This window comes from Hippocampus guttulatus, chromosome 14 (assembly GCF_054856545.1).
Source record: "Hippocampus guttulatus isolate MCC_2025c chromosome 14, RoL_Hgut_1.0, whole genome shotgun sequence".
Taxonomy (NCBI): domain Eukaryota; kingdom Metazoa; phylum Chordata; class Actinopteri; order Syngnathiformes; family Syngnathidae; genus Hippocampus; species Hippocampus guttulatus.
The window spans coordinates 12,228,049-12,245,021 of NC_141274.1; the positions used below are offsets into that span (position 1 = coordinate 12,228,049).

Consider the following 16,973-nt stretch of genomic DNA (forward strand, 5'->3'; position numbering starts at 1 on the left):
AAAAAAAAAAAAAAGAGCAATTGATAAGCTGCAGGAAAAACAGTTACGAAACACTTTAAAATGGAGAATTCCAACGCGTATCTGAAACGTAAATCCTAAAATAAATTCCTTTTATAAGATGCAATTAATTTTGTGCGTTTTTGCTTTTTATGCACGGATGTCCCCCCCCCCCCACCCTTTGAGTTTGAGCACCACAACCAGAACAACATAGAAGACGCATCCACCTGAACCGTCAGCATTTGACACACAAACACACAATGAGTTTGTTAGATGTGGCCCCGTTCGATTTACCAGCGAAGTGATCAAATATTTAGCAGATTGCTTACATCGCCCAAAGGGACAATGAGGGAACGAAAAGGAGTGGGTGGGCTGCTCAAATTGGTTTGTGTGAGAGCAGCGGGAGCTGGTAATGAAGATGGCACGCTGGCATCATCGTTACTGAGCAACAACACAACATGGTCTCTCTGCCTGACTCGCAGCAGGACACACACACATACACACATACACACACACACACACCTATCATGCAGACACCATGGTACCTGCCACTAATTAAAACATATAGATTAGCAAAACTGCACTTAGCAACAGGGGCCCGACACACACATGCAAAGTTCAGTAATGCCTACTCGACGTACAAGTTTAATTCATTCCGTCTCTTTCACCTTCACACAAAAAAAAAATCCCAACAAATGTATTTGTAACACGTGTTTTTTTTTTCAAAATAAGAACATGGCACTCATTAGAATTATACTTGATAAAAACACATCGTTAAATAGGACAGTTAGTGCCTCTATATTTCATATTTGCCCATTGGCATTGTGCACCTACTGGTGTGCTGGCCTTCACCACCAGGGGCAGTATAATACAAACGTTCATAATAAAACAAAGAAGAACAAAAAGAAGAAAGAAGAACTAAGGCCGTGTCCGAATGTGCACACTATTCCCTTTAGAGTGGACTTTTAAGCTGTGACGCCATTTTGTACTTGTAACTCAAATTTTTGCTAGCAACTCGAGAATGAAATCAGCCCTAGTGTGTCCAACAGAACTATTTAATTAATGAAAAATATAAATGTGCAATAACAGAATAGTTATAATTTATTGAACGGAAATTATTTAAACTTCAACTGACGTCTAATTGCCTGTTTGTCCATCGATCACAGACGGATGTTCCTTCATTTTTGTTTTAAGTGCCTTTATCAAGGATTGCTGAATGGGAAGAGGGGGACACTTTGCACGCCCCCGTCCAGAGGAGTAAAAAAAACAGAGCTCAGAGCAAGTGGTTTCTCCCTCCCACATATTCACCAGAATGCCTCATTTCCTTGGGAAGATAATCAGAAACAGTACAGGGTGAAACTTAACACAGCAGGGCGTCTACTTGCTGAAGGTGCTTAACGAAGGGCGGCAAGGGGATTGTGGGTATTAGTGGAAAAATATACAGTTCATCCATTTTTTTTGTAAAATGAATGTTTTCATTTCAGGGCCTTCAGGGGGGGGGGGGGGTATACACTGTATACAGTACACTGCACACAGCGCTTGTTTGTACTTGTGGTGTTTACAGTGCTGCCGTCGCCCCCCTGCTGACACAAGCCACAACAAGCCCTCCACCCAAACGTCTTACTTGCCAATTACCGCGCTGCATAAAGGTGAGTTGTACAGAGTTGGTAGAAAAGGGAATTCAGCACAGAGAATACATGTTGACACTCTTTTAACTAAGACGATCAACAACCCCAGTTGAAAATTAAGAAGGCGACTGAGAGGGGAAAAAAAACTACCGTGTCCAATGTCATCTTGAGCCTCTCATTTGAATTGTGAGAAACCACGAGTACCGTATTTTCCGTATTATAAGGCACACCTAAAAGCATTCTTGCAAAAAATCATGACCTCACTAAAAAATAAAAATTTAATCTTTCAAATGGTTAATCAGTGTCAATAGGCAAATTCCGTCCTCTTGACAAAAATATCCCCACTGAAATTAAGTCAAACAAAAATGTATTAATTACCATGCATTGGCATAAGGACCGCAAACTTTTCCCGTGTGTATGTTTACTTCCGGCACGGCCATACAAACTGTACTTTGTGGATTTGTGGCCTTTTCGTATCTGTCTATCGATCATAGCAGCTGTGCATCAATCAATGTTATCTGAGCAGCGCACGCTCCAGTGGAGTGCCAGAGGCAGGCCAATCCATAATCCAGCATTCTATGACGCGCCTTGAGCTACTGGTATCCTCACAGCAGTCTGCGGCAAATGTTTTCTTTCTTTACATGTACGTAAGTATGTCAGTGTAGGAGGACAGCTACAGCATACGTGGATGATGAAAGCAAAGAAGCCTCAGTACAGAATTTATATAAATGTCTCGTTTTTAATGACTAATACAAATTGTAGCAGTGAAATTAATAGGTGTTCAGTGCCATTTAGAACGAACTTGATGTAGTGCTCAAGTGAAATCCAAATGTAGTAAATTCAATAAATTAGTGGTTGTAGTAAATGAAAAACACTGAAGAGTGATTATGTACCGTGGAAAGTCTAAAATGAGTCTTGGCGGCACCCACTGTGGATTATGAACACCATTTTCATTAAAAAAAAATAAACTTGTCCGAAGTTGCAAAACATGGCAAATTAAGTGCTTAGCAAACGTATTGGACCACTTGTTGAAGAACCCATGCAACAATATAAGTTCTGAAGTGAGGACGGCCCACCGAGGGGCCCCTCCGTCGTCTGTCAAAACAAATCGCTGACGCACGTCGTCAGCTGAGTACATGTGTGAACATGTTATACATCTTTTAAAAGCCGACTTACTGGACATTTGATTGGTGTCCAACATTTTACAATTGTCAAATTTGAACTGGAACAAGGGGAGACCTCAAGCTTTGATCCTGTAGTGTTTTCAAGTCCGAATCAACATTCTAAATTCATTTTCAAGGCAGATTTTGTGAAAAGAAATTAGACTAACACAAGATTTGCCCTTTTTTATGTTTTCAAACATCCATCGTTCAGTGACAGGAGCATTTGCACAGATTGTGACTGTTTGGGAGAAAAACTCAAAATGATAACATTTTGAATATTTCAAAAAGAGACCAAAACTATGCTGATACTCCAAATGGTTCAAGAACAGCTACAAATGTACTGTATGTAAATTTCTCTCCTCCGACTTATCCTCCAACTGCGTGTCATAAAACGACTTCATCTGTTGACGGCCATCTGACCAGAGTGAGCAAAACTGTAGCTCCCGTGAATGCAAGTCCGGTTGAAATTCGCGAGGAAAGCAGATCAGAGGAGAAACAAGAAAAGTGGTCCGTATGACGAATAACCGTGGAACTGCGGAACCTCGAAGCACATTTAGGTCGGCAGTGTTTTGAAAGCCATAAGAAGTTCAACCAGCTTCCTCGAAAAGGGATTTTTTTTTTCCCCCGCGTTAAATTTCCACTGCGTGGCCATTATTACATGGCAAAACAACAAATCAAATGCTGGTTTGTGATACAAGTCGATGCAATTGTAAAGATGACTTACCTCGACACACGTTGCCATTGTCTGGTTCAAATCCCGCCTTGCAAGTGCAGCTGCCGATCGGAACCATCCACTCCCCGTCTCCATTACAGTACAGCTTTATTGGAACGTCCACTTCCTCGGAGTTTGAAATGCAAATCCCCCTGGCAATGACCAGGGAGGTGCTTTCAGCGCCTGTCATCGTCTCCGGAAAGACTGCAAAGTTCTGGACCACGCTCGGGCACTTCTTATAAAACACCCTGACGGACAGCAAAGACATGCAGGCACCGTAATCCTGGAAGGCCAAATAGAAGCCGTTCTTCGAGAGGGGCCCGAAGCTGCGGACTTCTGTGTTGACTTTCATGAGGCGTCCTCCGAAGTCCACCTGTGAGAAGCTCTCATCAGCGGCTATGGTGTCTACCTTGAGGTAGGGAGCCTCCATCCAGAAAGCAGTTCCTTTGGTGGCAATGACGGCGTCGGATTCATAGTAGTAAAGGTTGAACGTCTCCTTGCAGGAGCCGGGAACGTTGGGGATGGAACTGCAGTCGCGCACCGTGAAGCGGATCTCCACGTAGATGCGCTGTGCGCCTCTGCGATCGATGAAGGTGGTGAGGAGCCAGTTGTTCTGACTGGGCTCGAAGACATTACACACCTGGTAGGTCCTGATGGTGTTCAGGTTCTCGTCGTAGCCACTCACCTCTTCCCACTAGGGAAAGAAGGGGGGGAAAAAAAAACAATACACAGTGTATCGGGTTACTGTCGTCAGGCATTGTGTGTCAATTTTGAGCAACGGAACAGGGAACAGCAATTGAAAATCAAATAAGCGAAAAGGCACTGATGATTTCGTTTCATGTTCAAAAAAAGAAAAGACCTGTTGTCATTCAATTTGAGCTTCAGATCAAAACTACTAAATTAAAAAAGAGGCCATAGGACTGATTTTTATTGCGATATGTTTTTTGCCGGCGGTTGGTTAGCCTGTCCGCATCACAGTGCAGAGAACTCCACCTGTGTGGAGTATGCATGGTCTCCCCGTGCCTGGGTGGGTTTTCTCCGGGTACTCCGGTTTCCTCCCACATTCCAAAAACATGCACGGCGGTCTGATTGAACACTCAAAATTGTGCCTACGTGTGACTGTGTGAGCGGACGGTTGTTCATCTGTGTGTGCCCTGTGATTGGCTGGCACCCGGTTCAGGGTGTCTCCTGCCTACTGCCCAAAGATAGGGGATAGGCTCCAGCACACCCCCCCGCGATCCTTGTGAGGATAAAGCGGATCAGAAAATTGATGGATGGATGGATATTTTATTTGTAGGGTAGAGCGTCAGTAAGGATAAGGTTCGCTTGCTCGCTATCACTATCAGTCAGTCTCCTCAAGTCATCTGAACTTTTGTACACGCATTTTAACAACCAGTTACACAACACAAGAATGAATGCAAGAGAAATACACTCATATCGAACCAAATAAAATATGTTCTGATTAATATATCAAAGGGCTCCCTTTACATTGACAGCTAGCATACAAGATGTGCACGTTTTATTCCTTTACCCCAAAACTTTTCAAATTGACTCCTGACGAACAGTTATTTTCACTCCAGAATGTAGGATGAGAATTGTTTTTGAAAATCCAGACGTGCTTGGGGATTGTGGAAAACACTTTTTATTTTCTTTTAAACACGTTTGAGCTTTTTGGTTCTTTAAATTAGAGCAAACCGAGCAACTTTTGGATGCGGTGGTTGAAGGGGTGGCCTCGCAGGTGGTGCATTTTACAAAGTACAAGGTGCTGCATAACAAATTCAAAATTAGGCTGGGCTGAATTACAATTAGACAGACGACATGGCAGCATGCGAGACATTTGCATGCATTCGCAATCAAAGCGCAATGTCGGCCTTTCACTTGCAGGTGTGACCCAGAAAGTAAGTTGGACGAGCAACAGCAGCCACCTCGGGGGGCGATCTACCGAGTGCACCAAATCATGATGAAAATGTGCCATTAACATTTGGAATTGTTTCAAATCACGAAGACAAATCACAACATGTAAAAAGAAAAAGAAAAAAACCTGCTTGGTTTAAAAATGTGCAGCCGTGTGGAAAAATGCGTTAAGGTCAAACTCGAAGAAACCATTTCAAATTTGTTGATGCTATTTATTTATATAAGGTGGCAGAGTGCTGAAAAGGCGAGTGGAGATGGTTTGAAAATACATTTTCTGAAGATTCGTAATAATACGCTTCGCCTTACCGAAGTAACATTTTTTTTTGGGTGGGGGGGGGGGGGGGGTAGGATTAATCTCGTCCCCCAGTAGCAATAATCTAAACAGCCACAGGCAAGGAGGAGTTAATGAGGTCTACAGTGAAGCGAGTGGGCCTCGAGTCAGTTCATGAGTTTTTCGTGTGCGTACTGTATATCATCTCCCGGGTGCTTCATCCTTCTGACCTTTGAAGCGGCAGCTGTTAAACTTGCCCCCAATGGACTGCTAGAGACGGAGTCACGGAGACTTGTTAAAGACGAGCGGACATCGAATTTTTCCAATCAACAGATAAAATAAGAACAAAGGAAAGGACTGAAGGGAAATTAAAGGGACTTGAAAGCAACTGCGATTGGATGCGTAGAATAACCTTGATAAACAAATTTAAGTGTGCGAGGTTACCAAGGCAACCAGAATCCTAACTGTATAACTTGTATAACTGTAAGTGGCAAAGCTGTGAAAGGACACACATTGCCCATTGTAAAGATGTAATGCAAAAATGTGTCTAAGGCTGCACTTATGCTTATGTTTCATGCGGAACATTTGCTTCCATGTGGCACAACTCAGATATGGAAGCGGAAAAAGGACAAAAAAAAGTGCATGGAATAGAACATCGAGAGATTAGAATACACAAATTATTCTATCGATTATCCTCAATTTAGGAGCCTGATTAAAATAAAAAATAAAAACGATTTTGCATGATTAAACATACTAACATGCATGTGAAGAGCAGGTATTTTTGCCCACTGTAGTATCTGTGTCTTTGAGTGTGTACTGTATGTCATTACAAGGCAGTGCCTGGCCTGCTTGGGAAATTGGCTGCAGTGTTGGGTTAGCTGGCTGTTAACTCCTTAAACTGTTCACCAGTCTGCGTTTTGACAACTTCTTGAGTTGTGGCCACCGGCAGCTCATATTTGAATACTTTTATTATGTGCTTGTTTCCTTTCCGTTGGTTCAATAAAGTTCACAGGAAGCTGTGGTGGAGAGATTCCAATTCCTTCGAGCTAGTGGCGGTGGGCTATATTACGTTAGCGAAGAAGAACCGTTTCTCAATTTGTGTTCTTGTCCATTCTTACAGCCTTGTGATCGTGTGAAACTCCATCAGTCGCAGCCCAAGTACCGTTCCAAATTCAGGTATGAACAAAACAAAGACACAGAGAACACCCAGTTGTTGTTCGCGTCAGTTAGCTTCAACCAAGGAAGCATCGTTTGGAAACGTGCGATGGCTTCGCTAAGAAAAACTAAAATCGAAGACGTATTCTGTTAGTGTGTGTGTGTGTGTGTGTTATACTATGAAATAAGCACACTGTCCTTTGGCTTCTTTATGAAATATGACATTTTTGAATATTCTTTGCCTTTTACCGACACTTTCTTCGTGGCGTGTGCTTAATGCTATGAAGTTGCAGTGGAAAAAAAAAAACATGTGACACTGCTGGCGTGATAAACGAGTTTACAGAAATCTGAGGTGCAAATTAAGTTTTTTTTTTTCACCCCCTCCAAGTGCTACTCCCTCCGAGCTCCTGCTGCTCTCAAGTCTTTCCCCTTCCGCTGCTCTCACTGTAATGACCATTCATCAGCGTTACAGGAACCTGTCCCTTTCAGCACTGCCTGTTCATTAATATAACCGGCCCCGGGCTCCTCTGCACCCGTCTGCTCCGTTCGAGGAGGGGGTCTTCGCCACCTCTCGTCTAGCCAAATGACCGCCATCTTTCACGACGGAGAGGAACCCGAGGCGTCTGCGATAATGCCCATCTCCATTCTGTCCACAAACTCATTGGTCCATGAAATAATGAACGAGACAGATATTTGGTGTCCCCATTGTGTCAACAGCCACGGATAAAATATTAGTCATCATTTCCAAAGCGGGTTCAAACTTCGCCATGGACTTTCCTCCGTGTTTGGATTCCAGTGCTGCTTATCTGGCCATGTTTGGACACAGAAGACGTGCTGTTTTGTATTTTGAGAGTCGAGCGGCCATTATACTGATTTTCTTGCTGCTGAACTTGTAACTACATGCTAGAAGGTAGAAAATATTTGGGTATTCTGACTAATTGCGGGCGGCACGGTAGGCGACTGGTTAACATGTCCGTCTCACATTCCAGAGGTCCAGAGTTTGAATCTGGGCTCCGGCCTTCCTATGTGGAGTTCGCAGGTTCTCCCTGTGCTTGCGTGGGTTTTCTCTGGGTACTCCGGTTTTCTCCCACATTCCAAAAACATGAACGGTAGGTTAATTGATCGCTCTAAAATTGTCTGTGGGTATGATTGTGATTGTGAATGGTTGTTCGTCTACAAATTATGTGTGCTTTGAGATTGGGTGGCAGTGTTCACGGTATACCCCGCATACTGTTCAAAGGCCGCATGTGTAAAATTAACACAGCAGCACAACACCAATATGACTTTGATGTTTGCCAATATTCTCACCTGCCATCTTCCCCTGACTTTTATGTCATTTGCTTCTGAGAAGTACTAAAACATGATGTGTCACCACCTGTCACTTTACAGATAAAGTTTTTTTTCCCTTGCTCTCCCCACCATGACTTATTTAGGAATGTTTGTATCAAACAACACGGTGTATACTTAGTCAAGCCATTATACAACAAAAGTAGAGACTTATACCGCTTGCATATATCACTTATACGCACTCAAGGTGAACAAGGTCTGAGGAAAAGAAATTGCCCATAGTTATCTTTATGTTCCTGACGTTATTGTACCAGCGGCTGTTTTCCCTTTTGCGTTTTGGACCACATTTGGGCTGGGATGTGATATGGATGTTGTTACAATCATGCTGGACACCCTGAAGGTGGGATACACGTTAATGACAGAGAATGCAAAGCTTGGATATATGCCATGGATGACTGCCAACACTTGTGAGTCATTATGGAAGTTCAAGTAAGCGATTTTAAACTAAAAAGGAAAAACCTTTCCGTAGCTTGACGCTGCCCATACACCGCACCAGTGACCACTCTCGTTCAATACACAGATAACGTCTTCAACTAAGTGTAAGGGGTATGGTGTCAACAAATGCGCTACATAAGCAGAGAACACACTTGGACCACAAAAATGAATTTTCTAAGTGCTTGTGTCATTCCTCAGATTGATGGACAGTAGTGAGTAGATGAAGGGGTCATGCATTCACCCAGCACATAATGTTTCATTCAATGACCAGTCACACATTGCCGAGATGGAGACGTGAGGGGCGTCAGAGTGATGGATAGAAGAAAAACAAAACTAGGGACAGAAATTAAGGGCACGGGTGAAATAAATCATTAATTTATTCAGGTTGATGAGTCGTTTTCCCCACAGCCCCAGACCGCTGCCATTAGGCCATCGATATTCTCCCTTCACAAAGGCTGCTCACCACATTGATTGTCTTCCATTACTTTCAAAAAGCAAAAATAACACAGAACTTAAATAAACCACAATCTTGTCATAGATTGGCCAATAATATCTAGAAATGAGATGGGAACAATGTGTAGGAATGTGTAGGCTGGCATGTATGTCAAGCTTTGCAACCCATAAAAGTACTAATTACTACTTTCGATTTGGCATTTTATTAAGTTTTTGACTCTCAAATTTTAAATATGTATGGAGGAAATTACTCTTTTGTAGGCACTTAGCGTACCATATGTTCAGCAGCTAGTCGTTAGCAGGTGATCAACCGTTAGCTTGTGTCACTGCTGTTAGCATTCTGGGTGGTTCTCTGTATCATTTTAAGACGTTTATCTCATTAACTGGTAAAATAATTTTAAAAAAAAGATGATTTATTGGGTGGGGGGAGTTCTGCCATCATCTGCCATGTGGACACACTTTGTACTGTATTGTTACCGTAGCACATCACATGATATTTATTGGGTCTGATCGCAGCTTAGACAAATTCAGACGCTATAAATAGTCTCCACACCCATGTTCAAATGCCAGATTTCTAGGATAAAGACAAAACGAGAAAAAGATGAATCATTTAAAAATGCCCCCCCCCCACCAACCACATTTATGAGATATTACTCCGCGGAGAGCGTCTACACCTTCCGAGCGATCCCACTGTTCATAGGTATCAGCCAGAAGGATATAAAAGAATGTTTAAGGCATTAAATATACTATGACACACAGTGAAGACAGTCATCGTCAAATGGAGAAAATATGGCGCAGCAGATAGACACATAACCGAACCCCGGATGTCCATCCGGTGTTGATGAGAGCATGAGAAGAACGGTCAAGGAGGCTGGCAAAAAGGCCAACGACAACGGTGAAGGAGTTGTAAGAATTTCTTGCAAACTACCAGCTTTTTAGTCTTCCGCACAGTGTGCGCAGACTTTTTATATGCGCTGTATACACAAGGATAGGCCTTGACTCACCACTCAACTTCAGACAGTTTACACAAAAAGCATAGCAAGCACAAAAACATCAATTGGGTTAGTTGTGAACCTGAGTACCACCGCCTGATCCTCAATGAAGTCACACACCTTGTGGTTTTCAAATTCATCACCGTCAATGGATACAGCTCAACGCTTGGACATATTGATGTGGAATGGAGGATGATCCTTTAAGCTTAAAGACGGGGAAGGTCTTATCAAGACAAAATAAGAGTTGAGACATCCAATCAGAAAGTGTCGCAAATATGAAATCAATACATGTCCCTTGTCATCTCTCGACCAGTCAAAACATCTACAAACTGATCTCGGAGGACATCGCAGTTGAAATGACCATACAGCATTGATTGCGGATGTCTGCCAGTTTATGACAAGATGGCTGAAGTTGAATATCAAGTTGGGGTTGTTCTTTATCAATTCGCCACCAATCACAGTTTTCACCATCACGACTAAAGCTGTCAGTTGCTCAAGATGTTGTCAAATCCTCATCCATACCGGGCCTCAAATATTTTGGTGCAAAGGACTATTAACTGAGCGGCAGTATTTGATGACTCATGCGAAAATGCAACGAGATCCCCATTTGGATAATGAAGGGAAGCAATGGAACACTTTCAGGTGAAATTCCCACTGCCATATTTGTAAAGGCCAAGGGTCCCTGGAGGACAGTGAATTACGGGGAAACACGAGAAGCTGAAAGATGCTCTTTGTGTTTGCAGAGTTCACCGAACTTGGTCTATCTCGAGGCTTTTCAGAATGTGCCAGACTAATTTGACTGTTTGCATTTCAGCCTTTTTGAGTCATATCTGAGAAGTCATCAGAGCACTTTTAAGAAAGAGCCATCTTGTTTTGATTGCAAAGAGACGCCTCATTTACTTAGGTTTCCTCACAAGCTTTGAGACACATACTCATAGTCTTTTTCTAAGTGTGCACACCCTTGCGCAGACAAGCACGCCGCAGCCAGTAAAATATGCGGCGGCATGATTGCTATTATCATTTCTGATCAGCTCCGTTATTAAACGAGGCCTGCTGTCAGGCTGGTTGCCATTGGAATGATTATTTTGTAGGGGCATCGGAGGCCTAGTTCCGCCCGGCCGACTGTGATGGATGGAAAGGAAATGGCGGTGTCTGAAAAATTCCCAGTCCCGCCCGATAGCAGCCACTCCATAATTACAGTCTCACACTTTGATGAGGCTCAAATTGAACTGGGGCCGTCTGTCTGTCGCCGTTAAGACAAAAGTCATGGAAAACTTGGTTCCTAACGCCCAGCCCGGAACAATACATTCGGGTTTCAAACGACGCTCCCATCCACCGTTTCACACCTCTCAAGACTCCACCAACTGAAAGCCCTAATGTGTGCTGACAAAGTCTGTTCAAAACATGTTCACATTTAATATCATCAATACAACTGAGTCACCCAAGATTAGATATCAATCTATGTTTTGGAACTTTATTTCGAAGCACTCAAATGAAAATTACCGAAGCCTCTTACGCTCACAGCGCATAATAAAACCTGTTGCTAAATTTTATGTACCAAATTCCCAAGTACTGAATACTTTTCCACAGCCTAAACTGAACTTGCTATTGACGCATTCATTTGCAAAAACAGGGGCAACAAGGTGCTACTTCCTGAACTGGTCCGGTTGGGTTTCCAAGAGAGTTGAGAAGTTACTGTCCCATCCGGGTGATGGAAACCAATGCTGGTCATTTATTCGTCGAGCAAATTTGTAATCACGTCATTGTTGTCACATTTTAGATTTGGACGCTGCAGGAATATACTTCACAGTTTCCACTTTGTTTGTCTGTTCACTTGGTGCCCTCCGAATACAAATCAAATCATCTTACCACATTCAAACGAATGGAAATAACATGAATGCGTTCCAGCCTCACAAAAAAAAAAAAAAAAAATATCGGAGAATGAAGGATTGTATCTTGAAAAACTCAAAAGCCGGGATCACTCATATCTGACGGCACCACCGTCATTATGCAGATCCAATTTGCAGGGACTAAAAATCAACATTTGACTGGACCTTTAAAAATGCAAGTAGTTTGCTACATTGACATGTTCCAAATGGGAAACGGAAGCATGGGAGTAAAAAAAACAACAACTCAAAAAAAAAAAACAGGGGTAAAGGGAGTGAAACAAATGTAAAGGTGAGATTATTTTTCAAATTTAGATAAGACACGTTGCTGGCTGCTTGTAACCTCTACATTCCATTTAGGAACAGACCACAAAGTTTGGGTTAGCAGGTGACGGAATAACTGCGGAGTATTCAGGCTTTTAGATAGAAATGAGATTTTGTGTGTCTATTATCGTGCGTGTATAAGTGTGCGTTTTCTGCAGAGCATGACCCTTGACAACCCCGTCCCCCAGATCTTGAGGAGGGGTTGTTTTTATGCGAGTGAATGCATGCGCGCAAATAGGTGAACAGCTTTGACCTAGACAAGCTGCGCGAAGAGAAAATGGACAGAAATATGAAAAGCTGAACGTGGAAAGAGGCGAGCGAATTCATACTCCTGGGAGTCATACAATATATTTTATTCATCCCCGGGCGACATTTATCCAAAAGATTTTGTACATGTTAATCACGCTGATGAAATCCCCTCTGGTAAGATATCAATATTTGAAAGGAATGAAGTCGAGGAATGTGGAACACGGCGTCGAGTCCTCATGCCAACGAGACGGTGTTGACATTGTACATAGTGGTGGGCGTAGCTGTGAAGGCGATTGGAAAATCTGTCCTTTGCGCAAATGTTTTGACAAAAAACAATACAGGCATCCACACATTGAAAGACGTTTCCAGATTGGAGTGCTTTCATTTTGCAAGACTATCTTACAATTTTCATCTACGTGCCGAGCAGAGACGTCTGTGTCGGCGCTCGGGGCAATTTGAACCGCCGATCTACACGCACTCAATAACCGTGAAGGCGAAATGAAAGTGATCTCCCACTGGTCTGACAACGACGGGGTTATATTTGTGTGAACGCGTGTACGCACGTTCAATTTCCTTTTAACTTGAGCGTATCCCCGAAGAGCTGAAGATGTATGACGGTCTGAAGTTTCGTGTCTTGATCAAAAGTACTGTACAGCAGTTTGACAGCGTGCGCATCATGTCGCCACGATGACAGAGGCTAATATTTCATTCAAAGAACAGCGTCACGAAACGCACATCGCTTGTCATCAGCATGTCGTGCTTTGTTGCTTTTTTTTTTTTTCCTGACGATATCATTTATGTTTCCCACTTATGTGACTAGTAAGGATTCTAAAAGAATCGATGCATGATAATTCTAATCACTCACATGGCAAATGTATTCACCATTCGAATTAAGGCAAGAGCCGAACCGATTTATTCACCGGGCGATTTGAAAATATATAGCGACAAAGATAATAACATGTAAAAATACCCCCCTAAATCTCCTTTTTTTTTTTTTGTCGATTTTCTGACTCAAAAAGTTAAACAAATACAAAAGGATTAATTATTTTCAGTGTTAAGGGACTAAAAAAAAAAGTTTTTTTCAATGAATCCGTCAATTCATAGGTTATCGAAATTTCTGTGCCAAATATTGGAATTAGCATCAGCAAAAAACAAACAAAAAAAACCTACATGTAGGTCAGGCTCTATTTAAGTTGTATTATTATATTATATTATATATTTTTGGAAGAATTATTCACTCAGCTGCTGCTTGTTTAGTGAGTTGAGTTCACTGTCACCAGACAGCCCTCGCATCTCCAATTTCTGCTCGTATCTGGAAAAAAAAACCTGCCTCGAAAAAAATCGCGTCACTTGTATCTCAAGGCCCCGGTGTGTCTCCCTCATCAAGCTTCTCTATTTCTCCCTGGCTACGGTATTTCCAATCCTCCTATTCTTTATTCCTCATCTGTGCTTTTTTTTTTTTTTTTTTTTTAAACCACAGTCTGTCAGTGGATGAATAATTGAGGTGTATTGAGTATGGTCAGCAGATGGTGAGATAGCTGTTGCGGAGCTCTCAGTGGGCTGCAGGAAGTGCACACACCTGTCCAGTTAAAACCCGCAGGAGCTTGGCCAGAACGCTGCAAAGAGCTGCAAGAGTCGTGCCCCCTCCAGGGCAGGTGCAGGCAAGCATTACCAACCACATGTGGGCACATGCAAGAGAGCATGAATAATAGTAAACATGCCAAGAACAGCAGATGTGCCCCCCCCCCCCACCCCACCTGTTCTTATTCACCTGCTACAAGCAAGCGCGTTCCAAAAATGTCCGACTTATCTTTCCAACGCACGCTCTCGTTTCGCTTTTATTTTCTGCCCCCTGCGTTTATCCTCGGCGCCCATCGAGCTGCTCACTTTGGCCGTCTCTTTATCGCACTCCGCCGAGGGGCCCTAACAAGCACAAAAACTGGCCCCGGTCTGGACACGCCTGAAAGCAACCTTGGCCTCCATCGGAGCAGCCGCTGCCAACCCTTTGACCCTGTCCACCCACCCCCCGTCCGACCGCCCTCCTTACGCCAGCCCCCGTCCCAAAAGCCCGACTCCGGCTGCGACCCGGTGAGTCACATGAGTTAACCCCGGCTTACGTCCGCACATACACACACATCAACGGCTAAGCGTCTGCAGGGCTGCCGCAAGCGTTCACGCAAAATTGATCTTCAGCACTCCCCTCCCCCCTTTTTTCTTCTCTCTCCCACTCGTACCCCCCTTTCACTCCACACTCCCCCTAATCCCGTCTATCTCCTTCCGGATGAAAGCAATTTTAGCCGGTTCTTACTTTTATTTAAACCATTCGAGGATGATGCGGTGGGGGTGAAAAAAAAAAGATGCAGATGACGAACTTGCATTTTGGCTCGTTTGCTTGTCAGAAAGCCAAATCGCTTTTATTTTTGTCTGGTTTCTTTGCTTTGCTTTCACGGAACGCTTTTGCGCTTTCTTCTCAAGCATCTCCAGTGAGAGTGTGCTACATGCAGATAGAAGAGCTTTGACATCGCTGCGAGTAAAAGTGCCCTGAATACAAAATCTCTTTGTAGCCAATAAAAACTCTGAACATTGAAGTATCTTTTCTCTATAGCAGTCTTCTGAATACATTTGTACTATTACCAGCCCGTTTCTTGTTTATTTCTACTTAACTTACGTTAGGCAGTTTTGTTTTGTTTTTCTTCCCAAGTGAAAATTGCAATGCCTGGAGTGCTGAAAACGCATTCATCTTTGGCCCGGCTCCCTCAAGCATATTGAATCTTGCTGGTTCTTTCTCTCGCTCTGAAAAGTAAGTACTATCGAAAATGCAATTGAAAGTAACTCAAAGCGGTGTACTAAAAAGAAAGATACCGACCAATTATTGAAAGGGGGCAAAGCAAATAAATTATTCTGTCTGACAAGATTTTTTTTTCAGACCGCCAAATTTGATGGGAATCATTAAGATGCACGGACGGCCATATCAGACAGTTCAATATGTCCGTGACTGCTGTTGTTAAAAAAACAAAAGGCTATTTGGATGGATTAGTTTGCAGGACTGCACTTGAATTACCAAAGCAATTTCCACTGAATTTTGTGCAGCAATGACAAATGTGCTTTTTTTTTTTTTTTACATACAGTCACATTGGCAAAAAGAGGATTATATCTTTGAAGTCACAAACATATCTTCCATTTCATGCTAATTTGCACACATTTCTGTGAACCAGGAAGTAGCCTGCAAACAAATTAGTATTTTCTTGTTCTTAATGTTTGTTTTTTTTCAAAATGGTGAGTACTGTATTGCTCTTGCTAGTCAAATTACCGTTAATATTGCCTTTAGCTTCTCTGAGAGTCATAGTTGATGCAACAGCAAAAAAAACAATCCACAGAAGGAAAGAAAATGCAAATCTTTTTAGTTTGCATTTCACTGACCAATATTGTGGTCATACTGATAACTGATAATATTGGTCACCATCATAACGATAGCGTGAAAATGTGCCAACATTTCATCACATCAACCTCCATGAACCAGGAGGCTGCGTTCAAACATGCAATGGTGGTCATTCCGTTCCTGTTTTGTCTCTCAAATACATATTAAAAACTTATGAATGTGTTTTTAAAAGATGCCGTTTTGAAGAATCCGGTATTCGACTCAAATCAGTAGAGGAGTATAAGACTAATGGATGTATGATTCCAATCCGGCTAACGCGAAGACGGTACACCCCGCAAGTGGAGTTGAGAGTTACACTGTCTACTCATTGACATTGCGCTTGCTTTCAGCGCTTCATTATCTGATCTAGAAAACCGTGCCTCCCTTCAAACGGCCTCCAGAAAACTCCATTATTAATCAACAGGCCACGCCGACACCAAAAGTATATAAAATGGGGTTTTAAAGAGACTCGAAGATGTGACTTTTTCTTTCCCGTCTGCTCTTTCACGTCGTCGCTCCGTTGGAGGGCGTTTGCCTTTCTGGCACTCAATATTTTATTCATACAGTGGTGTTGAAGAGCAGTGCGAGAGGGGAAAGGCAGAAACAAAAGGGAAAAGTCCATGGAGGCGGAGAAGAAAGTGCATACTGTAAGGACAAAGCCAGCATGCTCATTATAATGGAACGAAAGGTTGTCGCGTTGTTGACTGTACACATCTGTTTGCCTCATAAGCTGTCTGGCAGATGCGAGTACCCAAGTGTGTAACTGCATGCTGATGTGCACTCATACGTTTGTGTCCATGTGTTTACATCAGTGGAACTAGAGTATAATATAAACTTGCGCAATCTGGAAAATAAGAAAAATCCCCCCGGTTCACACCCCCCCCCCCCCCCCCCCCCATCAATTATGAAAGGTGAAGGGAATCCAGGGACGTGGAAAAGCTTTCAGAGCTCTTGAAGGGATGATAACCAAACAATGGCCATTGTGACTCAAGTTTGACGGCAATGCAGTGTGACATCATCTGGCACTGC

At 42.9% G+C, this 16,973-nt stretch overlaps 1 protein-coding gene across 3 annotated transcripts in view; it reads right to left on the bottom strand.

Moving 5' to 3' along the window:
* ephb1 (EPH receptor B1) overlaps positions 1 to 16,973 on the bottom strand; it is a 132,551-nt gene that overhangs the window by 72,066 nt on the left and 43,512 nt on the right. For all 3 annotated transcript variants that reach the window (XM_086128719.1, XM_086128718.1, XM_086128720.1), the window contains exon 3: positions 3,513 to 4,194. In XM_086128719.1, coding sequence (XP_085984845.1) covers positions 3,513 to 4,194 — 682 coding nt within the window. The remainder of the gene's footprint in view (positions 1 to 3,512; positions 4,195 to 16,973) is intronic.